Source organism: Suncus etruscus, chromosome 5 (genome assembly GCF_024139225.1).
Source record: "Suncus etruscus isolate mSunEtr1 chromosome 5, mSunEtr1.pri.cur, whole genome shotgun sequence".
NCBI lineage: Eukaryota > Metazoa > Chordata > Mammalia > Eulipotyphla > Soricidae > Suncus > Suncus etruscus.
Window position 1 is genome coordinate 45,758,489 of NC_064852.1, and position 18,988 is coordinate 45,777,476.

The following is an 18,988-nucleotide window of genomic DNA, read 5'->3' on the forward strand; positions in this document are numbered from 1 at the left end:
ACCAAACATGAATATTTATGGAGTTGTGAATTTTCCTGGTGTTTTCAAGAAATTTTAGTACAGCAGGATATAAAAGGATCTTTTGGGAGAAGAGTGAATAGGCATTTTCAGTTAAAACTAGGTGATTGAAAATGGAAATAAAAGTGATTGTGAATAGGAGAACTTATTTTTTTCACCCAAGGTATTTTATTTGTACTTAAATGCTATTCCTAAGTCTTAAGATCTTAAATGCTATTCCTAAGTCTTAGGATCTTTGAGAACACTAATGGTATTCTTGATAATATGTCTTACTGAATGAAATTTTGTGATTTACAATACTATTAATTAAAAATGTAATACTATTAATAATGGTTTTTTATTCACATAATCATAACACCGTATCAATACTCATGGTATTTTACTTGCTTTTTATTATGTTAAACAGTGCCAATCACAGCAACTTTTGAACACAAAGTAAAGTGACAACTATATATATTTTAATAAGGATTACATATATTTTATAAAATATCTTTGAGCTTACAGAGTTTACATTCTTATCGGAGGAAACAAACTAATAGAAAAGTATAAAGTATATTAATAATAATAAATACTAAAAAGAAAATAAAGTAGGAAAGAAGCGTGTATATTTCAGAGAAAATGCAAAGTAAAGTTGTTTAATTTCTCTTGCCTCAATTTCCTCAATTCAGAAAAAAAAATTTAGAGAGTTATAGTATGGATTACATGAGCTAATATATATAATATGTATCACTGTTTAGCACATTTATTAGAAAATGGTATGATATCTACTAATCATTTCTAAAGTTAGCTAAAATAGAGCTTATATATACTTCAGTTTTAAATTACTTTATCTGTGTGCTTAGACTCCTTCATCCATAACTTGCTCTTATTATATTCTGCTTCTAGTGTACTCATATCAAATATTACTTTCTTATTGCAGTGAAATCTATCACTCTTTAATAGTTTTTCTTCTAGAAAACAATACTTGCTTATCTAATCTACATGTCAGGTCACCATTTTCTATTTCCAGTAGCAGGCAGGCAACTTCCTGTGAAAATATTTATTAACACTTCATGACTTACTGTACTTGAAGGTTAAAAAGCCTGACAGAATAAGACCTTTATACTTGCTTCCTAAATAAAAATGAGTATGGTATTAGAATCGTTATTTCCAGATAGAAATAGAAAGTCTTCAATATTAGTGGTTTGGCACTGAAATTATTTGCATGATGTTTTAAGTCTCACACTAATTTGTCTTTGCCCATCCAACCTTTATGCATCTGTAATGTATCCTGCATTCCCCTCCATGAAATTTAGACTCTTAGTGCTCTTTTAGCACCTTATACTCAGCACTATCATAGCCTGTATCTTCAAGTGTTATAATTGCTTATGTATATGACTGCCTTGTTTCCCACCCTCCACTGCCCAAGCAAGCTTCTTGAGTTGCTGGCAATGTTTTGCTTGATCCCCCAGTATCACAGTGCCTCTCATGTATCTGCTATCTTACAAATAATTAAAATATCGCACATAATATTTTGAGTGTTTTTTTTATTTAGTTCCATGTGATTTAGTTGATTCTTTGTCTCCTTTGGTTACTTTCTGAAGAATATTAGTATAGCAGTGTGCTAACATGTTACTGCACTCCACTCTATACATTCCCTTACCAGTTTGCCCCAAGTCAAAAAGGTTTGTTGATTTCATTCATGATTTTTATTACAACTTATTTGTTGTTTTTATTAATTGACATGTTAGTATATTGGTCATTAATATCAGTGTTTTCAAAGCACTTACAAAATCCACTAAGTAATCAGATGGTTGTCACACAGTTATGGAAATACAACAGAAAGAATTGACTGTTCCAAGGACTATTTTATCCAAGCCAAATAAGAACCTTGTGACTAGGAGAAAAAAGATTGAGGGGAAAGAAGGTCTCAGGTATATTTTTGAAGTTATTATGAATTCTTGTTTATTATTTGCTAAAATAAAGCAGTTTTGAAAGTCAAGGGGAAAAGACAAAAACATTTTATAATCTGATAGTATATAATTTGGTTCCATAATTTTTTCATTCCAAGATGAATTCAAGAAGAAGAATATAATAGTATTGGTTATAGTGAAAAAAATAATTCATACCAGATTAGATCCTCAATATCACATATGGTTGGTCCCTTGAGCCCAACCAGGAGTGGCCCTTGGGTATTGAGCCAGGAGTAAGTACTTAAGTACATACATTGTTGGGTATGGCCCCAAAACCAATCAGGAAGAAGGAAGGAAGGAAGGAAGGAAGGAAGGAAGGAAGGAAGGAAGGAAGGAAGGAAGGGAGGGAGGGAGGGAGGGAGGGAGGGAGGGAGGGAGGGAGGGAAGGAGGGAAGGAAGGAAGGAAGGAAGGAAGGAAGGAAGGAAGGAAGGAAGGAAGGAAGGAAGGAAGGAAGGAAGGAAGGGAGGGAGGGAGGGAGGGAGGGAGGGAGGGAGGGAGGGAGGGAGGGAGGAAGGAAGGAAGGAAGGAAGGAAGGAAGGAAGGAAGGAAGGAAGGAAGGAAGGAAGGAAGGAAGGAAGGAGAAAGGGAAGGGGTGGGAGGGAGCAAAAGATTGAAGTTGGATGAGAATTCTATGTACATTCTATCTCTTCAAACTCAAGACTCACTAGTCTGGGGGCAAGCCACATTACTTTAAGAAAATTAACTGTAGGACCAGAGTAGTAAAACAGCCTACCCCACCTAACCCAGAGCACTGCTGGGTTCCCCCCAAACAAGAATAAAACACCTGCTCTGGTTTTATCTGACTTATTAATGCTCCAGTACATACTACTAATGCATGATGATCTGAAGAAAGATGTGAAGAAATTTTGATGTGTAGGTTAAATTATGATGTGTAGGTTAAAAAAGTAAGTTGGAACTAGAGAGATAGTTACAGGGGTTAAAGCGCTTGCTTTGCATACATCCAACCTTGATTCTATTCCCTGAACACCAACCACCACTGGATGTTACCCAAACAATCTCCCGCCCCTTCTAAAAAAACATCTCACAACCATATGTCCTTTTTATTTCAGAGATGGAAACTCAGATACCTATAGCATCTGTGCTGTTGGGAATGCAGCAGAAAGCCACTGCAGTAAGCTGGAGAGCCAAGCCTTTTGTGAAGTAGCAACCACATCTTCCAGATCACTCTTGCAAGGCAGGAATGTTGACCTAATGTTACTACATTCTCCACTTTCTCAGGTAATGCAGGAAATGCAAATTTTTTAATGTGAAACCTTTTCATTCACACATTGTCAACTAATTCTTTTTTATTACAATTTGCAAACTGTACACAAGCCAGACACTCTTGCAGGTAGGATTTTATTCAGTCATCCTGTTTCTAACTTTGTCTGATATTGTGCTCCTATTTGTTAAATTCAAGACTTTGTTTTCTACAGGTTTTGCTTTGCTCAAGAATGTTCTCTAAAATAATAGATGCATGGTTTTGTGACACTGTGCTCCCTTTCTCTCCAGCCTAAGTACTTTGTGCATGAGTGTCTGTGGGTTTTCTTTTTTCTTTTATTTGCTTTCGAGGTGTGACCATATCTGAAAGTTTTTAAAACTTTCAGTAGGATTCACTTCTGGTAGTGCTCAGGTCATCTGTTGGAATAGGGATAGAACCCAGGTAGACTAGATACAAGACAATTACACTACCCACTGTACTATCCCTGCCCTCACTTTTTGTTTTTTTGTTTTTTTGGGGGAGGGGCCACATGGGGTTGTCGGAGGGCCACATGAGCTCAGAGGGCTCCCAGAAGTCTTAGAGGACCTTGAGGTACTATTAGAATTCAAACTCTGTCCTACACTCCAGCCTTTTTAGCTATCTCTCCAGCTTTGGATAGTTATATTTCTCTTCCATTCTCAGCATTACAGTGAGTTCTTAAATGTTAGATGGAGTCTCTGAGACACTTTTCATATGACATCTATAAGAATTGTTACTTATTTAATGTGCCCCTAATGTGGCAAACTACATAAACAGTAAAAGATAATTTATTTCATTAATTTTGAGACTACATTCTTTGCCCTCCCCTTCCTAGAATATGCAAAGCCTCTCCTCATCTTGAGATATCTTATCATAAAATCTATTAAACTATTTATATTTTGGGGGGCAAGAGAGGTAACTCAATGAACTGAGTGCATACTATACATCTTGTGAGTCAGAAGTTCAATCTCTGGCCTCAATTGATTCCCCCAAGTATCACTGGGAGCGATCCCACCCCAAATGTTTAGAACTAAGACTAGTCCCTTTGCCAACATCACAGGATGTGGTCCCCAAACCAAAATAAATAAATCGTACCTACCATTTTCATTTAAGTGTGTTTGCCAACGATGTTGTCCAAACTTGGTTGCTTCGATATTTATATATTTAAAAACATGTCTTGCAGTGAGTTTCTTTAGTGGCTAAAGAATCTTCCTTATTTTGAGTAACTTAATTTTCAATATTACTGAGTCACCATTTCCTCTAGGCAGAACTGATTATTCCAAGTAGAGACTTGACAGTTATAACCTGGAAATTGAAGAATATAAAACATTTCTATACTAAAATAATATGTAAAAAATTATGTATTTGGGAGCTGGTGATTTTCTACTTTAGCTTAACTGTCTCTATTGTGTTCTTAGTAGTTGTAGCAAGAAAGGGGGGCAGAAACTCATTTATATCTAGTAATAAACAATGGAATAGTATGCAGCCGTCAGGAAAAATGAAGTTAAGAAATTTTCCTATACATGGATGTGCATGGAAACTATTATGCTGAGTGAAATAATTCAGAGGGAAAGAGACAGGCACAAAATAGTCTCATCTGTGGAATTTAAGAAAAATAAAAGACAGTATGTTAATAATACCCAGAGATAATAGAGATGTGCTGTAAGGACTGGTCCATGATATGAAGCTTATCAAAAAGAGTGGTGAGTGCAGTTAGAGAAGTAACTACACCACCAACTATAATGACATTGGTAGTGAGAGAAATAGAATACCTGTCTTGAATACAGGCAGGGGTTGGGGACGGAGGGAAATGGGGGACATTGGTTATAGGAAGGCTGCACGATGAAGGAGGTGTTCTTTTTTATAACTAAAACCCAACTACTAATGTATTTGTAATCATGGTGCTTAAATAAATATATTATAAAAAATTAAATATATATAGTAATACATGTGAATTATTGTGTATTATAAAGGGGAAATTGTAAGTTGAACACTATGCATATGTGGAAAGTGAAATAACAATTGCAGAAACCAGGGAAGACCTCTAAGGAGATCTTTCAACTAAGATAATTGTAGTTAATTTACTGGAAAACAAGAGGGTGAGGATGGGCGACATTCCAAATAAAATATAAGACTGATAACCCGAGGTATTTTAAAACCAGTCACTGGAGGCTTATTGAACTTTTCTTTCTAGCACTTAATTTAGATCACCCAACTTAATGTTATATTCTTTCTACTCTATGTCTTTCTCTATTTGACAGAAACAGAAAAATATTAGTATATTAGTAGTTATAAAATTTATGATTATTTCTAATAAAAAAATTTTTCCTAAAGCTTTTGAAGACCGTGGAAACAATTAACTGCTCTTTCTATGTAATATTTAATTTTAATAACTTTTTTATGATTAGAGAACCAATAAATTCTTTTTATTTAAAATTCTAAGAAGGCAGAGCTAGGCAGGAGCTAAGATGCTACCTTGCACTCAGCTATCTGCTATTTGATCCCAGCCTTGCATATGGTCCCCTGAGTACCACCAGGGGTGAGCCTTGAGAACAGAGCCAGGAGTAAACCTTGAGCACTGGACTGAAATCGAAAAGGAAACAAAAAATGTGAAATTGAATGTACAGGCGACAATGAAGAAAATTAAACTCATGGGGCCCATTGAGATAGCACAGTGGTAGAGTGTTTGCCTTGCATGCAGATGACCTGGGACAGATCTGGCATCCTATATATTGATACCCGACATCCCATATATTCCCCCAAGCCTACTAGGAGTGATTTCTGAGTGCAGAGTCAGGAGTAACCTCTGAGTGCCACCAGGTGTGGCCCAACCCCCCCCCAAATTTAACTCATGGTTTCCAACTACCCAGGACAATCGCTGAGATATTGCTACTGTACTGCATATAGAAGAGCAGCTTTATAACTGAAGATTTATAGTTACACATGCATTTTTTAGTATTTTTACCTAAAAATATTGCAGGATTTTCCCATTGGTTTTAAATTGTATTTAATATTACTTTAATAACTATATAAATAACAGCTTAGATATTTATTATGTGCTAGGTCCTGATTTAAGACCTTTAACTTAAATGTATCTCCAGAATTATCCTATAAGGCTTTCATTGTTTTATAAGGAAATGCTTATCCAAGAGTAGAGCTATATTACTTCTAAACACTGTAATTAATTTAAATAAAACCCTATTTTAGATTATTATGTTGTTTCTGTAGTTTTTAGTTATTGGAAAAAATACTCCTGGTTCTCTGGGTTGGCCACCTAGACTGAACTGTATTGGGGCAGCTTATCCTTGTTCTACTTTGATATCATCTTAAAATAACACTGTTAATACCAACTGGACTGACATCTGGAGTCTTCTCTGGACTGACTGAACCAGGTAGACATATCTCTTTCTCTCTCTCTGGCTCTCTCTCTCTCTCTCTCTCTCTCTCTCTCTCTCTCTCTCTCTCTCTCTCTCTCTCTCTCTCTCTCTCTCTCTTCTTGCTCTCATTTTTCTTTCTCAAGGGCACTAGATCAGATTGTTCATGTGACCATGGCATTGTAATTGTAAGAGGTAAGGTGTCCTGTGGATTAGTCTCAGAACTTGAGTTATAGCAAATCCATCACATTCTGCTGGTCAAAGACAATCACAAGGTCAGACCAAACTCCAAGTTAGACTAATCCCACTTCCTGGTGTAAGGAGCATTGAAATATTTGCCACTTGCACTCTACATTTAGCATTTAATTAAGATGACTTTATGGGGCTGGAGCGATAGCGCAGCAGTAGGGCATTTGCCTTGCACAAGGCTGACCCAGGATGGACCTTGGTTCAATCCCTGGTGTCCCATATGGTACCCCAAGCAAGGAGCAATTTCTGAGTGCATAGGCCAGGAGTAATCCCTAAGTGTGCCTCCCCCCCCAAAAAAAATAAAAGACTTCTGTGTGACTTTAATGTATAACTTTATGTATTGGAATAAAGAATTGGAATTTAAGTGTAGAAGTGGGTTTTATGAGCATGAAGCTCATTGGGGAACATGAAACATTGAGAATGATAAAACATAAACAGCATATAATAATAAAACATAGCAACATATAAGTTGGAGTGTACTTATTTAATTTTAAATGTTTCCACAAAATTTATTATCATAGAAAAATAAAGCTAAAATGATGAGTTTTATTTTGTTGGCACCACTATACTAAATACTGCTGTTTTACTCAGTTTACATACTCTGTCCCTTGGGAGATGGATCAGTCAGGAATTGAGCCAGTCCGTGCATACCTGTTAGGGATGGGCTGCTTTGGGCCATACAAGAGAGTTACTCAGAGCTAATTCTTTGTTCTTTTTTCAGGGATCTTTCCTGGTGATGTTTGACATACCCCATATAGAGTCAGGGATCAAATTGACATCAAGGAACTGCAAGGCAAAAGCTTAACATCTGTATATATCTCTCCAGCCCCTACACTCATACTTCTGAAGTATGTGTTGTGCCATTGAGCTATGTCCCCTGCCATTAATTAAATTTCTCTTTACCAAGAGTTCACTGCATATTGATTCTGTCGTACTGAGTATCAAATAATACCACTGAGCATAAGATCAATATAGGATATTATTTTATAAAAATTTAATAGAATTTACTCATAATGTTATAATACTCAAATCAATTTATTATTATTTTTACTGTTAATGAAGCTCTGTGGCATTCAAAATGATCTATGACAGTCAATTTTATTTTACAATTTTTATGAAAAATATTTTAATGTCATATTCTCTGATATTTAGTCTTATGATATTTGTGGTGTTGCTTCTACAATATAATTAACATCGTATAAAGTATGAATTTATTCTTCAGTTATCAAAAATATCAGGGCCAGGGCTGGAGAGATAGTACAGTTGGCACAACATTTGCCCTGCATGCAGCTGACCCAGGTTTGATCCTCAGCATCTTATTTGGTCCCCTGATTAGAAGTGATCTCTTAGCCTTGCCAGGAGTACTCTTTTTTTTTTTTCTTTTTTTTTGGTGGTTTTGGGTCACACCCGGCAGTGCTCAGGGGTTATTCCTGGCTCCAGGCTCAGAAATTGCTCCTGACAGGCTCGGGGACTATATGGGACGCCGTGGTTCAAACCGATGACCTTCTGCATGAAAGGCAAACGCCTTACCCTCCATGCTATCTCTCCGGCCCCAGGAGTACTCTTTTGAGTACAGAGCAAGGAGTAAATTCTTAGCACCACCTGGTATAGCACAGAAAAAAAAAAAAAAAAAAAAGTCTGGGCAAGAGAGAGAGTACAGAGATTAAGATGCTTGCCTTGCAGGTGGACAGTCCCTTTTTGATCACTGAACATTGAATATATTCCCCTAAGCACAATTTAGATGTCCCCCAGCCTGCCAGTATAACAGGCCCATTTACAGTTTAGACTGTTATCAAGAGCCTGAATAAACACCTCAAATAATTAAATAGATACCTTTAAAAGCATAGCCAAGTAGTCCATTGTACGTTTTACTCTATGAGCCCCTGAGGACATGCTCAATGCCCAAAACTATAGCCTCTTCTTAAACATGGCTCCCCATTTCTTCTCAAACTCCCAGATCACCTAGGTATCTGCAGGCCAGTATAAGCACAACCGGAATCTTGGGGGACTTCCAGACACTGGATACCAGGTATGCCCATAATTTGGAACTAGGTTGTAGAATAAGCCTGCCAGGTCTTGTGAATAAGAGCACTATACACTGCAGGTCTCTTCCTACGTTTGTTTGACCCTGGCACTGAAATTGTTTGTGGGTATTAGCAAATATAAATACTCCAGAATCTATATTGGACTAAAAGTTTCTGTAGTGCAAAATAAACTCTTGCTATATGAAGACATCTACTGAAAAAAATATGTGAAGATTTTAATTTTTATCAATAAAAACACATCATGTGAAATGGGAGAAATTCTCATACTATAGATGGCTAATACCCAAAATATATTAAAATATAAATAATAAAATATTTAATATTAAATAATATAAATAATTTTATTATTAATAATAATAGATAAAATAATAAATATAATGCTATTTATATGATAAATAATAAAATAATAAAACATTCATAAACTCCAACAACAAAAATACAAACAGACCCATCAAAAAAATAACAATGAATCAGGGAGAGAGTTCCAAGGCTAAAGCACAAGCTTTGCATAAGGGAGCACCAGGTTCAATACCCAGCATCACATAATCTACCAAGCCCATTCCAAGAGTGAACCAGAAACCAAGCCAAGTGTAGTCCCTGATCACTGATGGATGTGGCCCAAAAACAAACTCACAAAATTAATGTTAAGAAACAGCAATACTGCTTACAGATAAATGGATGATACTCATATCTGATACTGGATCTCTGCTCTGGGAGGGATTCTTAAGCCCTATTATTGTGCTGCTTCCAGAAAATTGAAATTTCAGAAAGAATAAAACAAACAGAAAAATTTGGATGACCCTCCTTGACAAAAAAGAAATAAAAGGTTGGCTGTTCTCACAGTGTAGAATTATAAACTGGCCATATCCAAGGAAGTGAGGCAGAGCATTCAGCCTGGAGGCCTCTCCTAGAGCATAGCTTCTTTCATTGTGACTGGCAAACCTATATGGGGTTACATAACTGAGTGTGAGATCACAAAAATTGTTTTAAAATAATATTTGTGTGAATGCTTGATTTGTTTATTCTTCCTGGGGACTTATAAAAATTTCTTCCATGAAACAGGGTTGCAAGAGGAAAGTAAGAAGCCTTTGGCCAAGAGGGCTTACTAATAAACAAATAGTCCCCCTAGAGACTGTGCTGCATTATAACAGCCTTAATTTGTCTTGGAATTGAGAGTGTAAATAATGCTTAAGTCTGAGGACTTTAGTACGATTTCCTTCAGAGAAGGTGAGCAATACGAACAAGCTTTCTATGCAAGATTTTCTAGGTCCAGTTCCTCTTCATCATATTTCCACCCTAGTACCACTAGCAGCAAATCCCCCACCTCAAGCACAAAGTCAGGAGTATCCTTCAAATACCATAGACATCACTCAAAAAGAAAAATTTTCTTTACTATAAGAGCTCCCAGTTTGTCCAGTGAAGATTTCAGGAACAAGTTTGGACCTAATACATAGATCTTGTGGATTAAATAATTATGTCTATAGTTAATTGTTTAAATAAATTATATATTCTGCATTATACTGTTTAGTTAAAATTTCTAAGATTAATAATGTCACATGAATCATGTCATTTAACATAGATTTCCAAAATATATTATCTCAGTGCCACTTAAGTTTTTTGAGATATAGCATATTTGGAATCTGTGGATGATGCTGTTACTAGAAATTTTTATCACAGACTGAACGTCCTATTCATTTAACCACACTTTGTTGTTGTTGTTGTTGTTGTTGTTGTTGTTTGGTTTTTGGGTCACACCTGGCAGCGCTCAGGGGTTACTCCTGGCTCTATGCTCAGAAATTGCTTCTAAGGCAAATGTCCTACTGCCATGCTATCTCTCCGGCCCCATGTTGTTGTTGTTGCTTTATTTTTGTTTTGGGGCCACACCTGGCAGGTCTCAGGGATTATTCCTGGCTCCACAGTCAGGAATCCTGCCTGGCAGGCTCAGGAGACCATATAGGATGCTAAGGATCAACCACATACAAGGTAAATGCCCTATCTGCTGTGCTACTCTGGCCCCTGAATACATTTTTTTTTCACTTGTGCTTTTACTTATTTTGAGTCTCACAATGTAATTTACATATCATATTTTAATTGATTATTAAAATATTGTTTACAGGGGGCAGAGAGATAGCAGGGAGGTAGAGCGTTTGCCTTGCATGCAGAAGGTCGGTGGTTCAAATCCTGGAATCCCATATGGTCCCCCAAGCCTGCCTGGAGCGATTTCTGTGGGTTAAAGCCAGGAGTAACCCCTGAGCGTTGCTGGGTGTGACCCAAAACCAAAACAAAGCAAAAAAATTTGTTTACAAATGATGTATCAACTGGGATACCACATTCTTCTTGAGAATTAAAGACTTAATTATTTTAATTATTTACTATCCTCTTTTTTTTGAAGTTTGAAAGTTTCATTAAATAACTTCATATAAGCATTGTACCCAGCTTTAGTGACTAATTTTCTTTTTTTTTTTTTTTTTGGTTTTTGGGCCACACCCGTTTCACGCTCAGGGGTTACTCCTGGCTATGTGCTCAGAAATCACCCCTGGCTTGGGGGGACCATATGGGACGCCTGGGGATCGAACCGCGGTCCTTCCTTGGCTAGCGCTTGCAAGGCAGACACCTTACCTCCAGCGCCACCTACCCGGCCCCTAGTGACTAATTTTCAAGCCAGTATTTTTTTCTTCTTCGATTCTTAGAATCTTTTGTCTGCCATACAAGAAATCAACCTTGATGCAGTGATGACAATGTATGAAAAATGTTTTAGGCAATTTTTTATGTTTACAGTACTGTTAATGACAAGACCATGTACAATATTTAGGAATTACACCCTATTCCAAAGTATTCACTTGCCTCCACTCAACATAGTCAACATTGTTCCAGTGTCCCCATCCCTCAATCCAGTGAACCTTTTGCAAACAGCACCTTGTAACTCAATAAAGGAATATAGAACATATCCCATAATAAAAAGGATTTTGTAAATCTTGACTATACAGCAACTTTTACTCATATTCAATAATGAAAAGTAAATATGAGTAGGGAATAGTGGTGGAAATCTCATATATTGTGAAATGTACTCAAAGTTTGTTTGTTTGTTTTTTCTTTTAAAAAAGAAATCTTGGGGCCAGAAAGATAGTATGGAGGTAAGGCATTTGCCTTGCATGCAAAAGAACGGTGGTTTGAATTACGGCATCCCATATGGTTCCCCAAGCCTGTCAGAAGTGATTTCTGAGCGTAGAGCCAGGAGTAACCCGAGCCCTGCCGGGTATAACCCAAAAACCAAAAAAAAAAAAAAAATTTTTTTTTTGTTCTTTAGACCAATAGGATAACTAGAAAGGAAAAATACCAAGAATAAGCCTGAGTACCCTAGGTTCAGCCCCAAAACACACACACACACACACACACACACACACATATTAGTGCTAGAAAGATAGTATGGCAAGTAGGGCACTTGCCTTGTATGCAGCCAATGTGGGCAAACCATATGTCTCCTGAGCACTGCCAGGAGTAACCCATGTACATTGTTAAGTGTGCCCCACCAAAAGAAAAAGGAGAAAGGGAGGGAGGGAGAAAATGAGAGATGAAGAGGAGGGAGGAAGGGAAGAGTGGGAGAGAGGGACAGAGGGAGGGAAGGAGGAAGGAAGGAAGGAAGGAGGAAGAGAAGGAAGAAGGAAGGAAGGAAGGAACGAAGGAAGGAAGGAACGAAGGAAGGAAGGAAGGAAGGAAGGAACGAAGGAAGGAAGGAACGAAGGAAGGAAGGAAGGAAGGAAGGAAGGAAGGAAGGAAGGAAGGAAGGAAGGAAGGAAGGAAGGAAGGAAGGGAGGGAGGGAGGAAGGAAGGGAGGGAGGGAGGGAGGGAGGGAGGGAGGGAAGGAGGGAGGGAGGGAGGGAGGGAGGGAAAACCACAGGGCTATGTAAAATCAAGGAGTAATCAAACTGTAATTGGATTAATACAAATTTCAGTTGTCAGGTCATAATGAGCATCATATTTTTTTGTTGTGAGCTAGGAGAAGAGGTATTTGTTTAACTGGAATTAATGGATCAAGTTGGAAGAAAGAACAAAGATGAATTTGACAAAAGATTTTCATGCAGAGCACATTAAAGTGATTTGTGTACTTAGTGATTTATTCTTTCATAAAATCAAACAACTTTTGGGTTTCTAAAAATTAACTACAGTTTATATGTTATATATGTTTCAGACTATATTATTGAAATTTTGAAGACATGAAAACACCCGAAGAGTTAACCTGCAACTTCTTGGATTCAGTTTGGAAGAAAATGAAAAAGTCTAAAGAATGTGGCCTTTAAAGGAGGGTAGTACCTGGAAATATTAACCGACTCACTGTAAAAAATGAGATCAGCTTCTAAAGAATAGAGGTTGCTTTAGTCCAATATCAAAGTTTAAAACAAAATGTTGAACTAAAATCTTTACACTCCTCCATCCCCACATCAGACAGGTGCCAGCATTGGAGAATATGATTTTACTTATTCAGAAACATTCATTTTCATCCATGTGACCATCTTTAGGAATTTAATATTGGATGTTTAATGTAGAGTATAATGGGAAACTGACTTCTAACCACAATGGCTTATTTCAAGGACTCAGTTTCAAACTGAGGCGAAGCTTCCCAATGCATTTTGTACAGTCTGAGTAAAACTGTGCTGCATTGGCCATTTTATTGAAGGCCATCATGCCCTGTAATATAAGGATATCATCTTATTGCTGATATCTTTGGAGAGTTCCAAGCAGACACAGAAAATGAATGGTGGCAAGGAGTGTGATGGAGGGGACAAAGATGGAGGTCTTCCAGCTATACAAGTTCCTGTGGGTTGGCAGCGTCGTGTGGATCAAAATGGAGTGCTTTATGTCAGGTAAGCCCTTATTTAGTATTACCTCTTCTGAGGTTACAGGCCTGCTGTTAAAGAGGTAAACTTTTATTCCTCTTTGAACAGATGAAATATCCCAACTGATAGCAGTTCAAAATTTTTGAATAAATGACCCAAGTGCTAGAAATATTTCAGTGTTTTTAATCTGTACTACTTTGCAATATAACTTGCCTTTAGGTTACCAGAGAGAATTTTTATGTATAACTTGTATTTATAAGGGGTTCATTCTCTTAGCTCTGTAAAAAAGAATAAAGAAAAGTACAGAGATTGCTAAAAGGAAATATAGAAGTACCATTACTGAATTCATAGGAGAAAGTGAAACACCCCATGTATTGTGACAGAATTACTCTGTTCTTCATTGTACCTCAGCTAGCTTTCCTGATGTAAGACTAAATGTTTTTCTCTATAAACATTTTCAGTTATTACACTTCTTAATGCCTGAGACTAAATATAAAAATAATTTCTTCATTTATCCTGTATAGTTTTAATCTGTTGCCTTGGATGTAAGTTTAAAAAAACAAAGAAGGAAGAAAATTTATGGTGGAGATAGCTCTTGACCTCTCTAAAATTTATACAGAAGCCTTCTCAGCTATAATTTAATAGCATGTATCTTTTATAGAACAAGTTGGATGAAATAGTAACTGAAGTGTTAAAAAGATGTTTTAGTCTTATTAAATAATTTTCAAAAAAAGGGGGGGGGGCCGGAGAGATAGCACAGCGGTGTTTGCCTTGCAAGCAGCCGATCCAGGACCAAAGGTGGTTGGTTCGAATCCTGGTGTCCCATATGGTCCCCTGTGCCTGCCAGAGGCTATTTCTGAGCAGACAGCCAGGAGTAACCCCTGAGCACCGCCGGGTGTGACCAAAAAACAAAACAAAAAAAAATAATAATTTCAATGTACTTTCCTTACTTTGTAGTTTTTCAGTAAGTGCATGAAATCGTTGTGGTCTGATCTAAATTATTAGAAATAGACTTGGATTTTTTTAAGATACCACATTACATCATTATATTAATGCCTATATTTTTATGTAATTATTTGTAATTATTATGCAAAAAAAAGGATTTTTCCAGGTCTAGAGCAGTAATACAGCAGGTAGGGCACTTGCCTTGCACATGGCCAAATTAATTTTTATCCCAGTTTCTCATATGCTTTCCAGTCTGTACCAGGAGTAAACCCTGAGTTCAGAGCCAGAAGTAAGTCCTGAGCACAGCTGAGTGTGACCTTAAACAAAACAAAATAAAAATTAAAAAAGGATTTTCTTGAGGTGTTTTGTATTATATAAACAGAAATTTCATATCACAATAATTCAGAAAGTCAGTTTTGATTGTCCTATATTATCTGTTTGATATCAGTGTTTGTTTACATAAATTTAATTGTGAGCTGAAATTCCAATTAAATTTGAAACAGATTTTCTTTGTTTCTGTAATATTGAAGTTGTATTCTATGTTAATTGTAATTAATGAATCAGAAAACAGAATATGACACTTACCCCTTGTAAAATAAGATGAATGAGGACACAGAAGATAATTTTCTGTATCAACGTTGCTATTAGTATATTGCCATAAATGCCTTGTTACAAAAACAATATAACAAACTGTCAATATTAGCGTCCACATTTGTAGTTTACTTTGTAAAATTCAAATATTAGGCTTTTTAAAATTAAATAAATTAGATTTGATATTAAAATTTTTACTTCAGAGTGGTAGTCTAGATATGATGGGACTTGTCTTGCATGTGGTCAGCCCTAGTTTAATCCCCAGCACAATATATGGTTCACCTGAATACTATCAGGATGATCCCCGCACACAAAGGACTGGAAGTCAGCCTTGAGCACCCCTGAGTGTGACAAAAAATTCAAATAAATAAATAAAAATGTTGTTTCTTTTTTTAAACTAAAGTACTATATTATTTTTTTTATTTAGACACTGTGATTTACAGAGTTGTTGACAAGTGTTTTAAACATACAGTGTTTCCAACTTCAACCCCACCAACAGTGACCTCATCCCCCACTCCAGTGACTCTTAAGTTTCCTTCCACCCCTCAACCTATCTCTCTGATAGACTCTGTAATTAATATAGTTTGAGTTCACTCTGGTAGTACTGTTAGGTCTAATGGTTTAATACATACAGATACCTTGCCACAGATAAGTTCAAAACCTCTGAGCTCTATTCCTATATTACTTCCAGACACGTTCTTCTCCCTCCCTCCCCTTCATTTCTCCCCTTTGCTTGGTGTTTCTGTTTCTGTAATCTAAAGCCAATTGTTTGCCCACCTTGATACCCTAGATAATTTGTTCCATACACCATATATTAATGGAAACATCCAGATTTGTACTTGTCTTTCTTGGTTACTTCATTTAATGTGAAGTCCTCTACTTCCATCCAAGTTGCAGAGGATGGTATGATTTCATCATCCCTTATAGCTACATAGTATTCCGTTGTGAAAATAAATGTACCACAACTTCACTATCCACTACCCTGCCATTGAACACCTGGTTGTTTCCATATTCTGACTCTTGTACTAAGTACCTTGGTGAATTTAGATGTACATATGTCTTTTCTAATGTAAGGTATTGTGTCCTGGGAATAGATATCAAAAAGTAGAAATATTGAATAATATTAAAGATCGGTTTTTGTTGTTTTTTTTTTTTTTTTTGGTTTTTGGGCCACACCCGGTGATGCTCAAGGGTTACTCCTGGCTATGCGCTCAGAAGTCGCTCCTGGCTTGGGGGACCATATGGGACGCCGGGGGATCGAACCGCGGTCCGTCCTAGGCTAGCACAGGCAAGGCAGGCACCTTACCTCCAGCGCCACCGCCCGGCCCCTAAAGATCGGTTTTTAAATTTTTGGTAAATTTCCTAATTATTTTCCACAGGGTCCAAGTGCAAGCAACATTTAAAAACTACTTTTACCCCACATCTTTGTTAATATAGGCTGTTTCTAGCCTTTTTATTGTTTTTGAAAAGATGCACATATATAAATATATTTTTTCTTTTTTTATTTTATTTTAATATCTTTATGGCATGATTGTACTTGGATTTAAGTCATATAAAGAACACCCTCTCTTCACCAGTGCAACATTCCTATCACCAATGACCTCCAGCCCCTGCCTCTCTTCTCCCCCCCCACCCCCGCCTATATTTGAGACAGGTTTTCTACTTCCCACATTCATTGACATTGTTATGTTAGTCGTCAGTGTAGTTATTTCTCTAACTGCACTGACCACTCTTTGTGGTGAGCTTCATATAGTGAGCTGGTCCTTCAGCCCTCATCTCTATTTTCTCTGGGCATTATTAGAATAATGTCTTTAATTTTTCTTAAAAGCCCATAGATGAGTGAAACTATTCTGTGTATCTCACTCCCTCTGAGTTATTTCACTCAGCATAATAGATTCCATGTACATCCATGTATAGGAAAATTTCATGACTTCATCTCTCCTGACAGCTGCATAATATTGCATTGTGTATATGTACCAATGTTTCTTTAGCCACTCATATGTTGAAGGGCATCTTGGTTGTTTCCAGAGTTTGGCTATTGTAAATAGCACTTCAGTGAATATAGGTGTGAGGAAGGCATTTTTGTATTGTATTTCTGTGTTCCTAGGGTATCCTTAGGAGTGGTATAGCTGGATCATATCGGAACTCAATTTCCAGTTTTTTGAGGAATCTCCATATTATTTTCCATAAAGGCTGAACTAGACGAGATGGCATTCCTATCAGAAGTGAATGAGAATTTCTTTCTCTTCACATCCCCACCTGCACAAATTGTTCTTATTCTTTGTGGTGTGTGCCAGTCTCTGTGGCGTGAGATGGTACCTAATTGTTGTTTTGATTTGCATCTCCCTGATGATTAGTGATGTGGAACATTGTTTCATGTGCCTTTTGGCCATTTGTATTTCTTCTTTGAGAAATTGTCCATTTCTTTTTCCCACTTTTTGATGGGGATAGATATTTCCTTCTTGTTAAGTTCTATTAGCACCTTGTATATGTTCAATATTAGCCATTTATCTGATGTGTATTGGGTGAATAGTTTCTCCCATTCTGTGGTTGGGTTTTGTGTCCTGGGCACTATTTCCTTTGAGGTGCAGAAGCTTCTCAGCTTAATATAATTCCATCTGTTTATCTCTGCTTCCACTTGTTTGAAGAATGCTGTTTCCTCCTTGAAGATGCCTTTACTCTCAGTGTCATAGAGTGTTTTACCTATGTGTTGTTCTATATACCTAGACTATATATAGTCTAGGATCTTATATCAAGGTCTTTAATCCATTTGGGTTTGACCTTTCTGCATGGTGTTAGATGGAGGTCTGAGTTCGATTTTTTGCAAGTGGCTGACCAGTTGTCCTAACACCACTTGTTAGATATAGCCCTTTTTATTATATGCCATTCTCACAGTTGTAAGGTGGTATCTCATTGACTTTTTATTTATATTTTTCTGACAATAAATGATGAACTCTCATCAGTATGTCTACTGACATTCACTTGTCTTCTATAGAAAAGTGTCTTGTTCATTTTCTCTTCCTATTGGGGGGGGGTCACACAGAGGTTACTTTTGGCTCTACACACAGAAATTTCTCCTGGCAGACTCGGAGACCATATGGGATGCCAGGATTTGAACCACCATCCTTCTGCATACAAGGCAAATGCCTTACCTCCATGATATCTCTCCATCTCTTTCCTATTTTTATAGACTTTATTGTTATTCATCCTTATATATCCTGGATATTAACCCTTCATCTGGCATGTTAAGTATGTCTTCTAATCTTAGCCCACATTTCTTCTGTCAAGAAAGACTTTTTGATTTGATTTACAACAATTTTTTTATTTTTGTTTTTATTGTCTTTATCAATGAAATCATGTAAGTGAAAACACCTTTGAGATCCAAATCCTAGAAGCATTCTGCCTATATTTTTCTCAATGTATTTTATGAATTTTGGTCTAATCTCAAGGTATTTAATACACTATGAACTGACTTTTATGTAAAGTGTGAGATTATAAATATTGTTTCTTATAGGCATGAGATTAAAAATATACATTATAAATAAAGCTATCCACTTTTCCTATCACCTTTTTTGAGGTAGTTATCAATATTTCCCCTTTCTTTATGCCTTCATTTCATTGGTTGTATATTTGAGGATTTACATTAGATTCTCTATTCTAATCCAATGGTCCAACAGTCTTTCTTTATTCCAATACCATGCTGTTTTGATTACTATAGCATTATATTATAGCATCAGA

General features: G+C 36.7%; 1 protein-coding gene across 2 annotated transcripts in view; it reads left to right on the forward strand.

The window, feature by feature from the left end:
- MBD5 (methyl-CpG binding domain protein 5) overlaps window positions 1–18,988 on the forward strand; it is a 246,047-nt gene that overhangs the window by 149,308 nt on the left and 77,751 nt on the right. For both annotated transcript variants that reach the window (XM_049772981.1, XM_049772982.1), the window contains exons 3-4: window positions 3,042–3,210; window positions 13,069–13,741. In XM_049772981.1, the coding sequence (XP_049628938.1) occupies window positions 13,629–13,741 (113 nt within the window). In that variant the 5' untranslated portion in view covers window positions 3,042–3,210; window positions 13,069–13,628. The remainder of the gene's footprint in view (window positions 1–3,041; window positions 3,211–13,068; window positions 13,742–18,988) is intronic.